At 39.0% G+C, this 21,838-nt stretch overlaps 1 protein-coding gene across 2 annotated transcripts in view; it reads right to left on the reverse strand.

The window, feature by feature from the left end:
• Positions 1-399: 399 nt before the first annotated feature.
• LOC100701557 (contactin-associated protein-like 4) overlaps positions 400-21,838 on the reverse strand; it is a 115,265-nt gene continuing 93,826 nt past the window's right edge. The window contains exons 18-24 of one of the 2 annotated variants that reach the window (XM_005476773.4): positions 16,986-17,225; positions 14,880-15,104; positions 13,266-13,399; positions 9,414-9,501; positions 3,614-3,832; positions 2,355-2,426; positions 400-1,322 (exon numbers count right to left, since the gene is read on the reverse strand). In XM_005476773.4, coding sequence (XP_005476830.1) covers positions 1,126-1,322; positions 2,355-2,426; positions 3,614-3,832; positions 9,414-9,501; positions 13,266-13,399; positions 14,880-15,104; positions 16,986-17,225 — 1,175 coding nt within the window. In that variant the 3' untranslated portion in view covers positions 400-1,125. The remainder of the gene's footprint in view (positions 1,323-2,354; positions 2,427-3,613; positions 3,833-9,413; positions 9,502-13,265; positions 13,400-14,879; positions 15,105-16,985; positions 17,226-21,838) is intronic. The other variant, XM_005476774.4, reaches the window with a different exon arrangement.

The raw sequence follows: 21,838 nt of genomic DNA on the forward strand, positions 1-21,838 counted from the left end.
TATTACAGTGGATACTTGTTTTTCCTTAAGCTGTTGTCAATTTGTTAACTTTTCAAGATGACATGCGTTATGTTTTTTTGTGCAAAAATACTCTCAATTAAAGTCATATTTCAAGTCTTGATTTAGTACTTCTGTAAACTGGTGTACAGCGTAAACCTTGTCCTACCTAAATAAATACAAGCAGGAAGCACGTTTTGATAGTGTGATTTGGCCATCAGAACGTCCTACCGTCCTATGTACAATGGAGTGGGCCTTTTTTGTGAATACAGCTGCCTACTGACACCAAAGATGATGCTTTGAGTGGTGACAGTGAACACAAAGCTTTGGGCCTAATGGCTGAACAGTGAGTGAAAAAACCTACAACGAACCATCACCTGAATCACTAAGACAACGACGACCTTTGTGGTAACATTGCTTTCTTATTGTCAGGATACACATTTTCTGTTAACAGTGATTAAACTCATAACTTTGGAATGCGTTTGTGTGATGTGGAATAATTTCTACGGATGTAATTCGCATATACTGTATATTTAGACCACTGACCTCACAAACGTTAATGAAAACTCGAGAAGGGGTTAAAAACAGCCAGTTACTGGGAAGAATAGTTGGAAACATGAAAAAGGTAAATATAAAATATCCATGGATGGCTTTTGTTGGATTATTTGAAATGCAGGCAAATGTCTCGCAGGCAGTTTGGAGTTTATCCCCATCTTTCTCCAGGTGAAATCCAAACAGAAGACAGCTTCACACTCTCCCTGCCCATGCACAATAAAAATACTGTTACCTCCATTATTTCCAACATTTCAACATTAGCCAGATTGTTACAAAGACATTATTCAGTGTTTTACATTGCTGAATATTTACAGTTGCTTGAACAAGTATATCAACACCCTCAAAGTCCAACGCTGTTGCATCAGTGTATTCACATTTTACATTAAGCAACAGAAAGACAACACTGTGAAAATTGTTCTTCTTTGCTTTTCACATGCTGCAGAGCCACCTCTGTCAGAGAAGTGTCTGAGTGGCTCTCGAGTGCACTGCAAAGTCCCAAGGCGTGTCAAGATGCGTCTGTCTGCAGCTTCGGCTCCAAAAGCCCAGCAGCACATCAGGTCATCGGGCCTCCAGTTAAATGAAATACTCCTTTGGGTTTTCAGTGGAGAGATTCTGGGAGTCAGCCTGGTTGTTAAAAGGAAAGTCTTGGCTGTCCTCCTGTTTGACTCCCTTCACTTCCTTGTTACGATATGTATCCTTTCTCCGGTAGAGGAATCTGGCCGTTATCGCCAGTGCAGTCACAATCACAAAGATGACTACTGCAATGACACCTGTAAGGTAAAAGGATTTTATAACATATCAGATATCACCTTTCAGATTTCAATGTGAATGAATGTTCTGATGTTATTGTAGCTGATGTATGGATCGGAAGCAAACTCTTCCCCTCGTAGTACCATCTCTAAATGTTTTGATTATCTTGCAAATCGCACTTTAGAGAACATTAAATACCAGTTTAAATCTTTTGAAGCCATCATGCTCTTCTGCTCTGTTGAGCACATTTGGGAATACGAGAGCAGGTTTCATTTAATTGGCATCCCAGAATCCATCTGAAATCAATTTCATACTACATTACATTATAAAGTGACCAGAGGTTTTAAGATAAGAGCAGAAAAAGTTTTCCCATCAGCAAATCATCCCTACATTGGTTTAATTAGGTGGGCTGCCCTTTGTGTACTGGATGGTTTAATGGACAGTTTTAAATGACTTTTCTCTGAGTCTCACCTTTTCTATCTGCACAATTATAGATTGAACCTTTTCAGTCTTCACTTTGAATCAATCCGTGCTGGCAGAGCAGCAAAGTTTTAAATGGACTCCTGCCTGGCACACCACTTTACTCTTTCTTGGAGTTCAACCTCTCTCCACAACTTTATTCGTACAAACAAAGCTTGAACTCATCACTTTTTTTAAATAAAAGGCACCAGAAAAGCACATGAAATGTCATTATTTTTAGTCAAGGGCAATAAGATTGACATGACAAACAACTATTTTCCACCGAAGCAGTGCTGGTGTCCAATTTTCCACCAAAAATAACACAGACACTGATGTCAGGAGTTCTATCTTTAAGCCAAGCAATTTTGTTGTTGCTTAAAAAAAATCACCAGCAAATCACAAATACAGGCCAGTTACTGTCTGCTGTCATCCTCCTCACACAAAAATGACCAAATCTCTGCTGATAATGTTGCATATATCTCTTGAAATGTAGGTAACGAGGCGTAACTGCCTGCACACCAGCACTGCACGAGTGGAAAATGGCTATAAGTAAAGTCCAGTGAAGAAGATACGAAGGTAAAGCAGTTTAGTACCTCCAATTAGGGCCGAGTCAGTCCTGATGGAATTGACTAAGGGTTCACCCGAACCCACTGAACCAGACTGGTCTACAGGAGAGAGAGAGGAAAAGAGAAAGGTGGAGAAAGCTATGGACAAGAATGTGAAAAACCAAAGGACTCCAAGAATAAAAACAAGGAAGAACAGCCAAAAGTATTCACACCAGAAGAAAGAAGCTCAACAAGAGGCAAAATTAGAATAAAGAAAGAAATAAGATCAAATCAGAGTCGGAAATGAAAAGCAGAGACTGAAAAACCCCCACACACAAAACAACAGACCAGGGAAGATTACTTCAGCTCTACAAGTGACTGCTGTAAAGCGTTGCAAACTGGATTAGAAAGAACCCAAAGGATGGAAATCCCAAACGAATCTCCTGTGTCTCAAATTCATTAAATCATCAGTCATACTGTCATTAGACTCCCAAAACAAGGAGCATACTTCACGTAATTAACGAGCCGTTTCTGAGCTGGAAGAGCAGCTTTCATTCAGTTTCAACGCAAAAATGAAAGACAGCAGGAGATGTATGCCACCGTAATCACAGAATCAACTCCAAATCCCATTGGCCAGATTGGTTTTTGCATTACCTGGCATCATAGTTTTTGTACTAAATTTGCCTGTGTGTTGTAGCACAATCAGTTACACTGGCCTTCAACGTCTGTCCTGAGAAGTAAATATTTTGATATTATGAAGATGAAATGCATTGTTGACCTAGCTCCTGTGGAGTTGAAGTGTTAGCATAAACAAAAAAGATGGTACGTTTTCATTTAAAGGCTTTACATCTGACACGCTAACTCAGAGATGCATGAAAGTGTCTCAGTTACGACACTGCACAGTCACTGTTATCAGCTGTACTGGGTGCGGCTTATATTCTGCCAAACTGGCTGGCTCAGTTTAGATGTCTACTTAAGATGCAAACTGGAACAAATCCCTTCTTCTAAAACTGTATCTATTGATAAAATATTAAAACAAATATAAAACTGCACATCAGGAGAAAGGGTGGAGAACAATACTTGTAAAAAAACTGGAATAAAGTACAAGGTGCTACTATTATTTCAGTGTGTTCCATTGATTTTCCACACAGTAGCTCTAGTTTTGAAACAAAGATGAGACATTTTTATTTAATTTTTTGCAAGAAACCGTGTAGAGGTTCAGCCAAAACTTTTAATAAATGTAACATATTTATATTTTCAAAGATAAAAAACATAATAAAAAGTCAGGTGTCTCCTCCTTTTCTCACCTGACAGGTGGTGTGTGTTCTCAGCTGAGTAGGGATTGGCTGAAGCTGCAGAGCCGCAGTTGGACTGAGCTAAAGGTCCAGTGATGATGACGGGGCTGGAGTCAGGGCGGAGCAGAGCTTCTTTCAGAGGGCTGATGGTGTTAAAGTGGACAACTGACAGGCAGCCTGTAAAACCAAGGGAAGCCAACCTGGACAGGTCTGCATCCAGGTCATCAGACTCTGGAGAGAGAAAATGAGTGAGGATCCAAAGGCAGGGCACAGGAGCTGGCCTCAAAGAGCAAATAACAAAATGGATAAAGTTAAGAAAAAGTAAGTAAATAATCCCCAAATTTGTGAAGTAAAAAACTGTCAATATGCACAGTGACTGAACAGAGGTTTGTAGATGGGTATGAAAACAGACTAATGACTTGCATGGGAGAAACAGGATGTAAATAAAACATATACATAATAAATTACTGACAAGACACAAGAGGAGAAAAAAGGGAGGGTAAAGAGTTCAGATGTAAAACAAAAGAAGAAAAAACGGAAGAAACTGAGACACAATAAAAATGAAGAGAAGGAAATAAGGAAGACATCGGAAATATTAAGTGGTAAGAAACAATACAACTTATCGAAGGCAAACAAAACATTATGCACAACAAAACACTGCATACATCAAAACGAACACCAACATTCATACACAAACTACAGTGCCTGAGTGGGCCATTAGTAATAATTATATTTATAGAGAAAGAGTAACATTCAGGATGCAGGTTTTATAATGAAGTATATTATTTGCTGTATAATCTTCCAATTAAATATTATGAATGCATGTACCATTGTTCATTAGTAATAGCGAAGCCAGTTTTCTGAGGGTTAACAGAGACACATTTATTAGTTAAATCCATGTCTGTGGAAACTACCACACACTGAATAATTTCAGCATGCAGAAGTGCAGGTGCAGTGTGATCTGATTATATTTCCAGGCTTTTCCAGTTTTGGGGGGGGGCTCAGTCTCGGCAATCACAAGGTGACAGGCGGCGTACAACCTGGACAGGTTGCTAGTGTGTTGCTACAATCTTCTGATTATCATGCACACACTATTTTAAAAGTACAGAAATCTTCCATTTATATTCTGGCAGCATGCAGACAGAAGGGCAGATTGCACTTTTCTCCCTGGTTCATTTTATCAATATGTTAACTTGAACTGGTTAAGCAAATCAGTTTTGTTGATTGCATTACTGATTATCTGTTGGTGAATTGTATGCTCACCTGGGTGATGGCACCAGCAAGGCACAAATTGCTGCTCAATCCTGAAAGTCCCAATTTCCAGGGCTCAAAATAAAGTTCTACTCATGTTATAGTGACGGCCATGTAAAAATGCTCATATTTACATTAATATCTATTTAAAAGGCATGTGTCTGTGAAGGTTCTCAGTCATCCAGGTCATCGTAGTCAAGGGAATTTGCAAAGAAAAGCGTCTGGACTTCTTTGAGTTGCTTGAAGACGTTTCACCTCTCATCCGAGAAGCTTCTTCAGTTCTAAGGTCAAATGGCCGAGAGTCCCAGATTTAAACCCAGTGGGAGTATCCCCCCCAAAGAGGGACAAAGGACCCCCTGGTGATCCTCTAATCACATGAGCCAAGGTGTGAAAGCGGGTGTGGTACCTAATCAGCCAGGGTTTCGGGTGAGCTCATTGTGAAACCTGGCCCCACCTTGTCATGTGAATTCCTGAGGTCAGATGGCCCAGGATGTGAGTGGGCGTTAAGGCGTCTGGGGAGGGAACTCAAAACTGGATTATAGATGGCAGACAGTTGGTGTCGTAAACCACCGCCTCTGTTCAAAGATGGTCGCTCACAGTGGACATAGATGGCCTCTTTCACTCCTCTTTCAAACCATCTGTCCTCTCTGTCCAAAATGTGAACATTGGCATCCTCAAAAGAGTGACCTTTATCCTTAAGATGCAGATGGACTGCTGAGTCTTGTCCTGTGGAGGTGGCTCTTCTATGTTGTGCCATGTGCTTGTGAAGTGGCTGTTTGGTCTCTCCAATGTAGAGGTCTGGGCATTCCTCGCTGCACTGTACAGCATACACCACGTTGTTAAGTCTGTGTTTTGGAGTTTTGTCTTTCGGGTGAACCAGTTTCTGTCTGAGTGTGTTGCTGGGTCTGAAGTACACTGGGAATTGTACACTTCTCGGATGAGAGGTGAAACGTCTTCAAGCAACTCAAAGAAGTCCAGACGCTTTTCTTTGCAAATTCCTTTGACTTAAAAGGCATGTCTACAACAACAATTTTGGTTGTTCCAGCTGGTTGCTCCCTAAGTCAAACCATAGGATGGATCTTTTTTTTTTTTAACTTGACCAACACTAGCACTTTTGACGGGTGGATAAGTGGTTGTCTCCTACGTCACTTCCACTTATTTGGGTCACAAAACTGGACTTTAAAAAAAAACCAATCCTTTAGAGCATTTTTAATGCAAATATCTGATGACTAATATGCTTTGCAATGTGGTTAGCTTAGCTATGGCCTATTTGTAACTTCAACCTCTCCCAGTCTGTTGTGGCTCTGACAAAGATGGGGATAGTGTGAAATGATCCATTGGATTGATCATGTTCTTAGGTCGGAATCCTTACTTTCCTTTATTCCAGTTTTTATGGTTTAGATTTTTGTATTAGTGTCTCCTTTTTTGTGTTTTTCGTGTGAGTTTTCTTGTCTGTGTTAATTTGGGTTCTTTTGTCATTTCCTGTCTTATTTGGATAATTTTCTTGCATCTTGTTTTGTGTTTCACGATCTCCTCTGACTCGCTGTCTTGTCTGTCTTCACCTGTTGCTCGTTACCCTCCTGTATCAAATCCTCAGTCAGTTTCCTGTGATTAATTCTGTCTCTGTCTTTATATTTATTGTGCCATTCTGCTTAGTGTAACTTTCTCTGTTACAGTCCTGTCTAATCATTATGGCTTAATGGTTTGCTATCCCTTCCATCTTGCCCTGTTTGATTGGATATTTATTTAGGACTTGTAATTTGTGGACTTTCACTGATCATCAGTATTAAAAGCTTGCTTTTTTGTTGTTTACAATGTACACAAACTGCAGTTTATGATGCTGTGAATCTGAAGTTAAAGCACCAAAACTGATTTTGACAAATCAATGGGTTGCATGTGCATCTTTCATATACAATCATATGAGCATCAGCATACACTCACTCACCTCTGTTATAGCAGACAGTCAGTTATTCTGCTTTCAGTCTGCAACCATCACATTATGAGACACTCTCCAGCTTTATCTCTTGATTTTATTGACTTAAATCCCTCCATCATCACCTCTGCTCCTTCACAGCAGTGTAAACAGCAGCTGCAGAAGCCCACATTAATGCTGGAAGCAGCTGCATCACTATCAGTTCAGATGACTGAGAGGTGACTGTGGTTTTAACCAGCATACATCTGCATGTTGATGAGAGCAGCAGGAGACACTGCCGCAGCCTGGAAGCTCCTCTCAGGTGATCCCCACCCCCACCCCCTACTTTGTCTTTCTGTATTCCTTCCTGGTCCATTAGTTAGGCTGATGGATGACAGGATTGAAGGGGAGTGACAGAGAATCTACTTTCCTGATGTTTTCCTGATCCTGATCTGACTCTCTGCCTCCTCTAGTTCGACTGCAGGGTAACATGCTGACATGACAGTTTTAAAAACTTGGTGTGCTGTACTAAGGTCTATTGCAATATACAGTACTGGTGCTTTACCTCTTTTGTTATTAAATACAGTTGCTGTAATTGACTGAGATTTTCCTATACACCAACATTAGCTAAATAAATGAAGAAATGAAGTTCACACTGACTACTTACATCCTACTAAAGTGATTCCTTTCAACATCAGTTTATTTATATTTTTAAAGTCATTTTCTTTCATGATATATCTTAAGAGTACTTACGGAAATTTCTGATACATGGTATGAAAATATGTATTGTTCTATTTTTGTTCCACTGTTAGTTGTTCTTTTTTATGAAAGAGCTGTGAGTGCAGCCTGTGGTCTCTCAGACTCTTATTCACAGTTTATATCTTAGCCCATCTTTCATGGAAGCACCGAGGGAAAAAATTACTGGCTTTTTAAAAATTGTAAAAACTGTATTCACCCCAACACTGTTTCAAGTCTCTGCCCAGGACTGGAGTGGAAGTGGAAAAAGCAATGCACTAAAGAAACAGCTGATTCCCATTTAAAAGTTTAAAACTTATGTGGAAGAAGCACATTCAAGTAGTCAGAATGAGACCTCCAGGGATGAGCAGTGCTGGAGCAGTCCAAAGGTACACAAGATCTGGACTGGATAGAGATAATATAATGATTATATTATATAATAATAACTATTATTTTTCTTTTTCAGTTTATCAAGAAAAGACAGCTGGCTCATTTGGGAGGGACTCAGAGTAGAGCTGCTACTCCTCCACATTGAAAGAGGCCAGCTGTGGTGGTTCAGACATTTGATTAGGAGTCCTCTTGGGGGTGATGTGTTCCAGGTATGTCCTACAGGAAGGAGGAGGAGGACATGTCGGAGAGATAACTTCTCTCAGCCTGGGAACACTTACGTAGGTCATTTTTATGCTCACTGCGTGGCTTGTGTCACGTGATGCGTATATGTAAGAGACATACAGACACACAGAGGAAGATGTTGCAACTGTTTGTGTAAAGACCTTTGCAAAAAAAAAGGCTGCTGCCCCCGCAACACAGCCCTAGATAAACAGCAGAAAACGGATGGATGGATTTATCAACACTAGGAACTTAAATCTTAAATTAAGGCAGAAATGTGCCAGTTCCATTTATGATACAGTTCAGATCAATCCAGCTCGATTAAATCCAGTCATAATCACAGGAAGCTAAAAACAAAAACTTGCAATTATTGGAAGTTTAACTGTATTTTCAGTTTTAAGTTTTACAGTTTTTCCTAGTGATAAAAAACCTCCCTTTTTCATACTACACAAAGTAATTAAGCAATAAACAATTAACTTGTTGAAACCCAATGCTCACGGTATTGGGGGACAAGAGGGAGAACATCTGGTTTAATGGGATGTACCGCCAGATCTGTTATTTAAATATAGACATGTGAGGGATCCACAGAAACATCAGAATCTCGGCTAAAAGCTCACAAAATCATTTCAGCGACCACCAAACAGCTAAAATAGCAAATGATTAAAAAGCAGGTAAACAGATTCCCCCCCCAGCAAACAAACGAACAAACAAACAAACAAAACCTGGAAAATCCGGACAATGAGTTACCAGAACTTTTTCTGCCATTTTACACTTTTTTTTTTTTACAATTTAAGTCCAAAGAGTGGTGCTAACAGGTTTCTTTCTATGTCACAGCAGCGTTTTCTTTATCATGTACACAAACAGTTAAATATGTTACTTTTTTACACTGACAGAAAGGGGAGCTTCACTGGCCTGCTTAAGATCAAAGTGGGCTATATGTGGCCTGTGGTGTAAAATGAGTTTGACACTCCTGCTCTAGAGTAATCTGCAACTCAGTCAGAATATCAGAAAAAAGTTGTTGCAAAGGTCCAAGATTGCAGAGTGCCTCCCCCAAACCCAGAAACTACTTAAAATATCTTTTGTTTACTTCTTGACTCAACATTTCTGAGCACTCAGTACTAAGATGAAAATATCACTTTGTCCTGCTAACAGCTCTGGTTCCATTTATTACAGTCAGTTTTTCTAAGAAAGCTCACGCTGAGAGTCAGGCACCAAACTTCTCAGAGCTGTTATCAAATGAATGTGAGTCTGAGTGCTCCCTAACTAAAAAGACCTTCTCTCTGCTTTTACTGTGTCCTCACTCACCGTGCACTCTGCCCAACACCAGCGACTTGATGGCATTAAATTCCCCGTCAGATGTCAGGTTGAAGTCTTCTCTGGCATTTTGGTCAATCTGAAAAAAATAAATAAATAAATCGGCTTTTGTTCAACTTTTAATTTGTAAAGTAGAATACAATACAGGATAATTTAAGACAAATAAAAGCACAGAAAATTAAAAGATCTGAATACAAATTGATCATTAAAAAAACAAAAGGAAAGTTTTTGAAATAATAGAACCATTAAGAAAAATGAAAACTGAATGTTGAAAGTGCATCAACTAGGACATGAACAGCTGGAAGTGGAATGAGATCAAATTAAAATTTTAAAATGCCCTAGGCATAAAAACGAGCAAAGTATTACATTGTTCTGTGAGCTATTCTAGTTATTAGACGCAGTGAGTTTTACTTTCGTGCCAGTCATTACTTTTCAGTCAGCGGTGATGTGAATCTGGCGCTCCATCCTTTTTAAATTTGATTTTTTTTTTTTTTTTTTAATGTTCAGCTTTCCCTTTATCTCAGCAGCTCAAAGGGAGGAATAAGCAACAGAGTCCAAACTTGCAGTTAAAAACATTCAGTCATCCAGAGTGAAATTCACCACTGGAGATTATTTTAATTAGAGCAGCTCCACAGAGAGTATCTCACCATGTGGCCGTGAAGAAGAAAACCTAGTCAAAATCATAACTGAAGTTTCCATCAAAGGGAAAAAAGAGAAAAACTTTTGTAAGTCATTATAAATGCTGATTACTTCAACAAGACATCTACTGTTTGAAGTAACATTTACTTGAGGTCATAGTTACACCATGCTGGAGCTTTAAGATAAAGAAGTGTATTTACAAGACCTATTAGGAGAAATGGAAAAAGTATTCATAATGATCTTTGGTTCAGACCCAGAACAGCTTCATGAGTGAGGGGAGAGGGGAGCGGAGGATTAACAGATGGCTGTTATTGAGGTGAGGAGAGGTGAACATTAAGCAAAGCTGTAAGATTTACCGGTTGATCTACGTTGCTACCCTGGCCACGGCCACAAGTTGTCACCAAAAGAATGAGGTCATGGATACAAGTGGTGGAAATGAGCTTTTTTTTCATGGGTGACAAGGTTCTTCCTTAGAGATGAGCTAAAGAGCTCAGTTATTGAGAAAGGGCTTAGATTAGAGCTGCTACTCCTGCACATCGACAAAGGAGCCAGCTGAGGTGGACCAGGCATTTCTTACTGGGAGGAGGCTGAGGACAGACCCAAGACACATACCCAGACGTTCCCCCAGAGAATGGGACGACAGGGCATCTTTGCTTAAACTGCAGACGACCCAGATGCAGACGTGGATAAGAGACTGAAAATAGATGGAGCGCTGAACAGACCAAAAAAAAAAAAAAAATACTAGCTCTGACCTTTGACATTTTTATATTGAAGCTAGGGCACATACAAGGCTAAAGAGAAAGGGGTGATTTATTGCAATGAATCACATATCTTTACATTTACACCATTCTACTTGCTTCTTTCTGCTGCTCTCTTATCTGTAAGAGGTCACCACAGTAGGATATTATTATTATTATTATTATTATTATTATTATTGTTATTATTATTATTTTACACTCGATGCCCTTCCTAATGCAACCCTCCAAGGGATTTGTGTTTTTTAAAAGATGTGTGAAAACATATTTTTAATTCAGTAGATAGACATTTACACAGAATAAAGAAACATACTACGTCCCTGTAGTCAAATTTTAGTGAAAAATAGACACAAATAAACTTTACACCGACTCAAACACCTTATCGTCTCTCCAACCCAACCTGAAAATTGCTTGCAATAATTGCTGACATTAAATTGTGGAGGCAAGTGGAAAAAAATGACTGAAGTTGCTATTAAACATGCTTTGAATAAAATTATGAAAACTCAAAGACAAGCAGGAAGTCTGGGAGTTTGTCCACTTTAACTACCTGCTTTGGATGCCTATGCAGGGAGAGGGTGATAAAACAATCACTGGTTAAGAAAGCACCTCCAATCAGGTTTGAAGTTTGCAGTTCTGCTGATATGAAATAAGCTCTAGGTACATTTTTATAGCCTTAAGCTGATATAATATCACTGAAATTACAGTAGGTTTCCACATATTATAACCTAGATTGGTTCTATTGAACAGGAAGTACCTTTTGCTCTCTCAGTTAGGTCCCTTGTGTTTACACACGGCGCCCAAGTCCAGAACTTTATCTTTTTGTCTCTGACAAACTTTGATGTACTATTTTAAGGATCTAATGGAGTGTGTCAGTAAACCTAAAGGAAACTAAACACTGGGCCATCTGATAAGAGCGCAGAAAGAGAGGGCATGATGTATTAGCAGCCCAGGGTGATTTAGTTTTTCATCTTTCATTCGCTCAGGGGGAGAGGATATGATGGTGTTCAATTGTGAGACCACTTTAGAGAGTCTATACTGCTGGCCATCAAGAAGCAGCTGGGTGACAATCGATGAAGGTCACCTGATGTTCCTGAAGCATGTTGTAACAATATAACGATTGGAGGTGATGGAAACCGGTAAGATGAGATGCAACTCATATTTCACTGGAGTCTTGACAAACTGCATCAAGACGAGGTCACCTTATATTTCATCTCAGGGTGTTGATAATTATAGAGACGTCCAGGCTGCTGGCTCCCAGTTAGATTAAGTTTACCTCATATATCATCTGAGGCTGTTGTTAACGCTTTTCATGAGATTTAGATATTTTGAAGTTGATCTATATTTCATCCAGAGCTGTTTTAATGTGTAGTTTATCCCTGCTATCCTTCCATAGCTCTGCAGTAATAACTGGACCTTCCTCAAACTAAATTAAGACAGGGGTTATTGAGCCTTCCTGAAGTGACATGATGTGACTGGATCCACTTGAAAATAATTTAAGTTAAAAAGTAAAAAACTTTTGACAAATGGAAACTCGTTTCAGACAAATCGTTTTGAACTGCCAAAGAAACTGCTGTGCTATACATTTTACGTCAGTGGTTTCAGGATCATTTTCCAATGTTTTGACTGATGGTGAAGGAAGTAAAGGAAGGAGCCTATGCACAGCTGTGAAGTTATCGCATCTGTGACAAATAGAAGCTGTGTGTATGCCATGTTTGAAGCATACCATACAGATAGAAAATATTAAATACAGAATATGACATTTATGTATTTATTTATTTTTAGGGTCTTCATCTTGAAACTGAATGGAAACGGCTAAATTACAGGGGCTAGAAAAGGGAGCACATTAACTTTTCTGTGGTAGTCTATGGACCATAAACGAAACAACATCCAATGCTCTTCACTGTATAAGTGTCGGGGTTAATAGACTCAGGTTAATAAAAGCAAAAGTAAGTCAGGGTTTTAGTGGCCAATACTGACGGGTAAGTTGTAACAGTACCTATTCACACTCCTGTTTTAAAACAGTGAGAGCACAGTGGGATATCTGGGAATAAATGCTCAAGCAGGAACTGCAAAACATTCAATCAATCTTTAAAATAACCTGATTGATTAGAGCATACTGCTTTTTGTCCCCATCTGGTGGTGAAAAAAACATTGTAACCTTTTATTTTAAAGTGGAAGTCTAAAATAAAAGAGTTGAAACGGCAGAGATTCCACTCTTCTGTCTCTTCAAAGCTGTTAAAATTGAACAGTATTGTTATTTTGTGTGTAAGGTGAGATGCTCCTCACTATTTTCTACTCACTCGTGCAGTCCCCGCTTTTGTAGTCTCTTGAAGATTTAAGGAAGCACAGATCACCTTGTCATATACTGTATGCATGTATTTTATAGTGTATATTGCACACAAGTAAAACCATAAATGTAGTTATACAGTATTTGTGTTGTTTTCCTCACCTGCACAGACACAGAGTCTGTCAGTCTCCTGATGGAGACGGTGTGCAGCTGTCCGTTGGTGAGGCTCCTCACTTTGCTCCTCAGCACTTCGGCGTCTCTGCTGCTGTCCAGCTTGTATCTCACCTCCAGCTTATCTTAATCACACAAACACACAAAGTTTTTCCACATTAAACTTCTTTCTTTCTCTTAATGAAAACATCCGTGTGTGCTATAACCTTTACGAAAAAACATCCTTAAGAAAAATAACCTTAGATTCGCATCTTTCGGATTCATCACTGAGTTAATAAAGCTTTCCATTTTAAGAGGATTAAGAGGTAATTCCCTATCAATAACAAAACTCTAAATCTAATTAATTTTCCTAATATACAGAGCATTAGGAGCGGATTTATATAAAGCAACGTTATTTCTTTGGGGCTTTTAAGATTAAAACCAAGGATATGAAATTATATATTGTCCTTCAAATGCATCCATGTTATCAGAATAATATTTTTCAATTATAAATAATCCCATAAGAAACACTTCATAATCATGATTCACTGTGTTCATCTTTTAATTAGGTGTATTTACCAAAAAGGAATAATTACTTGATGTATTAAAGCTCATTCCCGTAGCTGCCGTTTCTGATAACGTGGTTTATGCAAAAGTTCTTGAAAGCAAGACTTAAGTGATTAATCATGAATATCTATGATTTTGGCTGAAGAAGGTTTAAGTGCAGCAAAAGAAATAAGCAGAACAAGAGAAAGCTCTTAAGGATTTCACTGGACACTTTTAAGCACATTTACCTGTCAACTCCCTGATCAGCATGAAGCCTTAATAACTCAGAGAAAGCTGATGGACAACAGGGCATTAACAGCAGGAAAAAAAAAATCCATCTATAGCTAACCTAGCAGCAAAGTGCCAATTTTATTGCTGGATGCTGAAAATGTAATTCCAAATTCAAAGTGCCTCTGTTGCAACTTTTATAGGATTAATTTGACACCACATTTTAGGGTCTGTCCACGCTAAACTGCCACCCAAATTCTTACTCCTGCAGCACTTTTTCAAAGACGAAACAGCTGGACGTGTTAAAAGGCAGTAGAGTAGACAGTAGTAGAGTAGTCAGGGATCCAGAGAGAGGAAAGATCTGACAGATTCTTTTAGATCTTCTGAAGCTGCTAAGCAGAAGAGGAGGAGAAGACTGAGAGAAGCAGGAGAGGGCAGAGCCTGATATGTGGACAAGATGACGGGAACGGGAAAGACTAAGAGGTGAGGAGAACTTTGATATAAAAAAAACTGGGTGAAAGGCTCTGTTTTTTACTTTCCCCCACAAAGTTTTTTTGGTTAAGGTTTGAAATTGTTGCATTTAAAAGAAGTGACATCCATAACGAAGGACAAGATGGATCATTAACAAGAAAGAATTACAGAAAAATATTTGGAGAGTGAAAGAGTTGGTCCATAAATAACAGAAGACATTCAACCTCAAGTCTGAAGGACGAAGAGGAGAGAAGACCAAACTGAACATGGAGAAGAAGAAATGCAAGGTGAAATAAAAGCCCTCTTAAATGTGTCATCAGGTATAAAAACTTTTGAAAAATTAAAAGTTTTGTCTTCCTGCAAGACAGGTGTTCTCCTCACCATGCTTGTTGATGAGCACAGCCAGGTATTCTCTGTAGTAGGAGCTGACGTAGAGCAGCAGAGCTGGACTCTGGTTCGTCCTGAAGCTCAGGGAGACGTTTTCTCCTCTGAGCGTCATGTCAGAGTAGATGGAGGACGGCAGAGCGCTGCTGTTCCTGCTCAACTCGTAGGGCTCCTTGAAGGTGTAGCTGACAGACGTTCCTGACTTGAAGCTGGCTGACACCTCTGGAAAAAAGCAGCCACAGAAAGGTTATAGCACCTACCTACCTCTATTATTATTACATTTTTTTTTTTTTTTGCCTGTCAGCCATGTTATCTCTGACATTTTTCATAGATTCAACTAAAAAAGTGGGAACAAATTATACAAGGTACAATTTAAAATAGGTTCTCTGCTAAGCTACTACGTTTAGACACAGCACTGATTGAGCTCTTCAGCTAGTTGCCTTTTATTTATGCCTGTATGATTCGTAGGTCAGTGTGAAGTACCTAAAGAAACAAAACAAAACAAAAAAACATTCTTTTGAAAATGGTAGGGTACAAGGACTGGACTAAAAAAACTTAAAAAGCAGCCAATGTCCAAAGAAGAGATTTGAAAGAATTTTTAGAAAGCCTGGAGAACCTCTGATCATGACCACCTTAAAAAAAATACAAGAAGGTCTGGCTCATTGGAAGCAAAATGTAAAGAAGTGAGGGATGGCTCAAGACATTTGCACACTACTGTACACATTTGCATGTACATGAGCAGCTCATTGGTACGTCTTGTGTTGTTTTTCCTCTGATAGAAATGACAAAATGTACAATTCATATAGCTAAGGTTGCCTCTCAGTTTCAATATATATAAATAAATACATTTTTAACACCACACGAACGGGAAGAAAAACAAAAACTAATTACCCAAAGTGTTTAACAAGTTTGGCTCCAACTTTAAATACAGTTGTATGTGTTCTCTATTCAACTAATGAATCAAAGCAATCAAACGCACTTGTGGTGCTTTAGCAGGCTGAAGAGAGTAGATGCCAGCAGCGGGAATGAAAGAGGGGTGGAGAGTCCTCTTAACCCGCTGAACTCAGTGAAATGTTTGTACCCAGACATAAAGTTCAATGTGAAGATGCATCATTAATGCAATGAATTTACATCAAATACTTTGAATACTTTTTAACGAGTGTCAACTGCAGAAAAACGATTCTGTGAAACAATAAAGATGATTACCTTAACCTTAACATCCACTCTGAATATTTGTATTTATTTTTATTACCATATCCATTTATTTTGAGTTTCATTATTATGATAATTCATCCTATTATAGTTCTATTTACAAAAATAGAAACTTTGAATGTCTGTATGTTCTAACTGACTTCACAGGGATGTAAACACAGAGTTGATTCTTGGGCTCAAGGACTCCTCCAGCAGCAACCACAAGCCGACACATAACCACAGCTTTAACCTTGGCTTGTGGGATATAAGAGCTTATGAAATTAAATGTAAAGCCGAGGAAAGAGGTCAGACACATTAAGTGGCTCTGTGCAGCATGTTGTAAAGTGTTTATAACAGGTCTCCTATAGAGACATCAAGGCAGGTGGAACCATTAATGCTGCTCAACTCAGAAGAAAACATGACCTTTTAATGGCTTCAGCTTTTCAAAGACTGAAACACTTTGTGAGAATTTTGTCAACAGAATGTTAAAGTCTTCCTGTCACTTCCTCTTGTCTGATTTGTGGTTTTAGATTTTTCTAAAACTTTCCTGCTGAGTTTTGCTGAGAAGATGAACTTTTTAACAGAGCCTCTGTAAAAACCTCCAAGATGTGCCAGTTTTCTAGTTTACACCATGTAACTCAGCAGCGAGTCGTTGGGAGATCTCCCTACAGTACTGCTTCTTTTGTATTTTCGCATCATCTGTGAGGCATACTCGCTCTCTTCCACTCCACTACACTAAGAACTTCAAGGATTTCTACCACCTACTTCTTTATACATATTTGATAACGTTGCAAGTGAAATAATTTGTGGCTATTTGTTAGCGCCTGCGACGATGAGCTCCCTCAGCTAAACAACATCTTTACAGCATCCAGACATTTTTAAAGTATGACTCTCGCTACACTGTGTGTGTACCTGTTTGGCAGAAGACTCCGGTGTACGCTGACAGGCTACAGTCACAGTGAAAGCCATTAGCTCTCTCCATACAGAGGCCATGGTTCTGGCAGAGCGAGCCGTAGCTGCTGCAGTGACCCGGGCAGCCGGGTTGAACGCCTGGTGTTATCTTCGCCCTCTCCTCCAGGTCCAGAGTGACACCGTTCAGCTGCAGAGAGCGGATACAGCCGCGGAAGCCCTTCTGCCTGGATGCTGTACCCCCTGAAATCACAAAAGTTAAGCGCCATTATCTTTACTTTCCACCCTTCTGTGTAGAGATCTTCCCGAGGGGTTGAAATGGTTATATTGCTGATATCACAAGCAATCAAGGCCTAAGCGTGCTCCCCGAGAACAATGATGCAACATCGATTTCTGTGTCTGTCTTCTTTCAGGCTCAGGCTTTGTTTTATTCTAAGTGTGCTGACAAGCCTGTATGTTTTTATTTCTCCTCCTCCTGTCATCTGCAGCAGATCCACATGTCGCCTCTGCTTCCCCAGAGGCTTCAAACTGTCAACACTATTTTTATGAAATGACACAATGATGAAAACACAATGAGGCAACAAGCTGTAGGTGGAAGGCTGATTTAAAGGTATAACTTTCATCAGTCTGTCTATATAACATCCTTCCAGCTGCTGACTGTGTGTTTGGCAGCCTTGATGAATTACTGTCTGAACCAGTGTCTGGTTGTATGTCTGAATTTGTAGGGGGGGGGGGGAGAGCAGGAAGGCAGATTTTCTTCCCTATACTAGACTTTGCGTTGCTCATGCTTTCCACACTTACCTTAGTTGCACACAAACAGTGGAGAAAAATCAAAAATGTATGTCCACTTTTGCAAACACGCATCCCATCCTTTCAAATGTGATGGCACAGCCAGAGTTCAAACCTGACAAACTCCCACTTCTGCAAAGATCGGGGCTCAATCGTTATTGTCCTCAGAGCACAGACGAGGCAAAGCCTTGCTCTGCGTGTTCAAAGCTGACAGCTTCCTATTGTTTAGCAGCAGGAGCTTTTCACACCAATAAATCAGAGCTCTGCTAGACTCCTCTCTCTCCTCTGATGTAAGCCAACAAACTGTATATGGTTGAAACAGGCAGTTATTGCCAAAGCAACACGAGTGCAGAGGTAAATATTCCCTAAAAGCTTTTCAAAATGACAGTTATTCTAAATGATTTACTAAAATACTTAATCTCTGCGTTGAAAGTGAGACATCATACTGATACTAGTATAAAGGGCTGCATATATAGAGAGAAAATTTTACAGAATAAGAATCATTTTTTTTAATGAGAACTCAAAATGTAAGAGCATGTTATGTTAAAAGCATGTAATAAACATTATGAATGCATGTTTTGCGTAACAAAGGTAACACGAAACTAAATGTGACGTGTCTGAAAAACAAAACCATCAGAATTTGGACACTAACAGAAACTGAAGGCGATGCTTGGTGAGATCATTCCTCAATAAATGATTAGTGAATGATTTGTGGAGCTAAACAAGACAGATGGAGATAAACGCAAGCATCATCAGCAAGAATATAAAAGAACAATTGTGCTCTTTACACAAGACCATAGTGGTAAGTACATTCTGCAGCTGAAGCATACAGTATGTGACCACTGGGGAGTAAGTGGGAAAGAATTAGTGGGATCAAAGCAATCATCAAAGGTTGTGTAGGTGGCTCAAAATACAAAGAACCCTCAAGCTGCAGGCTCAGGAAATGTAGTGAGGATAAATTCAAACTCTGTAGCACAGTAAGCCAGCAGCCTCTGCTCTGTGTGAATGATGACACACTTATAAAATAAATACAATAATGCAATACAAACAGGCCAGAGACACACGCCACACATTTGCAAGGCTCTAAATATTTATCACAATGCACTTTTTCTGGACTTAATCATTGGACTTTGGCTTCATATCACATTAGCAGTGATGCTAAATGAATGTCAGTCTTCTGACATTCATTTCAAACCTTTAACAAAGCTTTCATTTTTGCATCATATCAACTGGATCCATATAGAATGCATGACTTTTTTTTGATTAATGTGATAACTTTAACAATTCATAAATTGAGCATCACGTTAGCTCAACAGGTACTTGATGGATCTTTATTCCAACCCATATCAGCTGATACGATTCTTCATATTGTACTGGCAAATCTCATACTGTATGAAGCATCTTATTGAAGCTGCTTCAACTTGCATACATGTGTTGCTTTTCCACTGTTTTTGCTTCTGCACAAATTTGTGTTTAAGGGCAGGAAGGTCTCAGATTCATACTGTCAGGTTAACAAATACAAAGATGATTTAATTGTGGGGTAAAATTTCAGCAAATCAAACTGAGCTACACTAATTTTTCTATTAAGCAAAACAGATATACAGATCCTGGTCATGGCACCACTCGCAGCAAGCAAAACACAAATTTATGGACACAGCGCACCAATAAACTATAGCTTATCTATTCAATGCAGGCAATACAACAAGTAATGTGAAATGTTCCTTGGAATGAATGGAAAAATCCTTCACTTGAAACTGCTGTGCGCAACTATTTTACACCAACAAACGGCAATAAAGAAAAATGGAAAAGCAATCCTATGGCTGACAGGAGGCAATAACATGGGCTATTAATTGAAACAATGTAATTTGCTGCCTTATAAAGCAGTACAAGGAATAATTAAGGCTCATAAATACACTGTTCATGGAATTATGGGGTATGAATTTAAAGAAGACAACTCTGTGTCTTATTAAATCATAGCTAAGTAGATGGGCTAATACATCTGCGCGGTGCACCTGACGAGACTTGATTTATTCAAAAGGCACAAAAGGATTATAAATCCAAACTAAATACATTCTATAGGGACCTGGCAGGATTATGATTTATTAAAAAGCTGTGCACAGGAGTGAGTACAGCATCGTTGTGGCTAATGCTTACATATTCTCTGAGCTGATACGAATAGTTATTATACAGTCGTTTATAGATTTTAAAGAATACGGTTGGAAATTCTTCATGGCTGTTCATCAAATATAAAAAATAAATAAATAAAATCACCTTGTGAAATGACACCAACATGTTTTCATTCAAACACTCCTTCATACTTAGTCCAGTGTACTTTCCTGATAATTTGGAGGTAAACATACACGGCTTCGGGCTGCCGGTGGCGACCTGCTGGCTATTCAGAGTGGATTATCGGCTAAGCACACTGAGCAAATCAATATTCACCTCAATCTCCCTGCTGCTGCATCTGCCACCTTCATCCAATCTCATCAGTGTTTGGTAGTTTGTTTTCCTTCCAGTGTGCGTTTACTGATATGAAGTGACATGCATAATATTTACAGAATGATAAGACCCGATAATACACAATGGATTTTCAGTTTTGTGTTGGATCTTTTTTGTCCCTGCAGCGCTACAAACAGACTCGGAGGTCAAACAAATAATTTGAATGGAATGAAGGGATGAAGTTGAGATAACGAGGGCTGAAGTATTGATAAAGTTTGAAGTTAAAGAATTTTAGTGTGCTGGTTGTTGATTTGCGCAACCTTCTCACAAATAACTTCAGATTCATTTGTTTATTAAGAATTTGTCCACCACACTCTTTATTATGCCGCTGCTCCCTGATGAATGTGTATTCAGTGGTCAAAACCATCGCCTCAGCAGACTGATACTCGGTAGAGCTGGCATTTAGTCAATAACAGTTTAGCGCTTTGCTATAGAATATTTCTCTTCCTTTTCCAGCATGTTTCAGGAGACCGGACCTCCTAATTGTACTGTCTTTTAGATGTCACCGGTTTATGCTGTAGCTCTGTGAGTGACGACGTAGTAGAAGACCCAAAGAATAAATGTGCAGATGCTGCACCTTTTATATCCAATACAGCTGAACAAACACAGGATTCAGCAGCAGCAGCAGATTAAGTTACTGCTGCACACTGTTTGACATCCTACATAAAACCACTTTAAGAAAACTGCTTTATACCATCTATAACATCTACACACAAATCAGACTCATGCATTGTGTCTGCAGACGCTGAAAACTAGCACCTGGATTGATTGCTGAGAAAATGTTGTTTTTGTTTATTTTTTATTCTGAGATGATACAGCAGTATGCTCCAATCTTTCCAGCAACATTATCAATATCAAATCTCATGTTTCCCAACTTCTGCTAAGACAACATCTCTTTCATACTCAGATTTTTGTTGGTGTTGCTGAACAACTTCCTTATGGGTTTCTAGACAAATAATATTTAAAGCTTACTGTCCGACGTATTGATTGCTCTGCTCCATTTTTTTTCGTTTACCCTTCTCCCAGTTTCTGATCCCTAGCAATATGAAGCATTATTTTAAGGATGGATCCAGCCCGAGCATTTATGCGTCTTTAATAAAGACTTTTGCAGTAATGTGCTGTGGCAGTGAAGTATAAAACAGCAAGGAAACAACGCTGATTTCAGGTTTTCACAAAAATGTAACATTTTTTGTAATTTCATTCAACATATTCAGGATTTTCTGTGCATCTGAGGGAGAAATCACAGAAATCGCTGCAAACGTAACAGTTTTTACCTTTTAATTAGGGTGCTCTTTAATTCTTTTCTTTTCCTTTTTTTTCCTATTCTCTAGCTCATCTGTGATACGTGGTAAATAAACATGACCTGAGACATCTGATAGCAGTGTACTCCCTGATTCAAATGACTGAATCCAGATGGCTCCTGAATTTATTAACTGTTCTGTTCCAAAAGCCTCAGTAAACAAGCACTGAACTTGTCAATGTTTCATAGAGTCCTGTCTAATGGGAACCTTAGAAAGACAAACTGCTTTTTTTCTTTAACTCCTGAAAGACACACAAAAAGACTAATT

Source organism: Oreochromis niloticus, linkage group LG18, assembly GCF_001858045.2.
Source record: "Oreochromis niloticus isolate F11D_XX linkage group LG18, O_niloticus_UMD_NMBU, whole genome shotgun sequence".
NCBI classification, from domain to species: Eukaryota; Metazoa; Chordata; class Actinopteri; order Cichliformes; family Cichlidae; genus Oreochromis; species Oreochromis niloticus.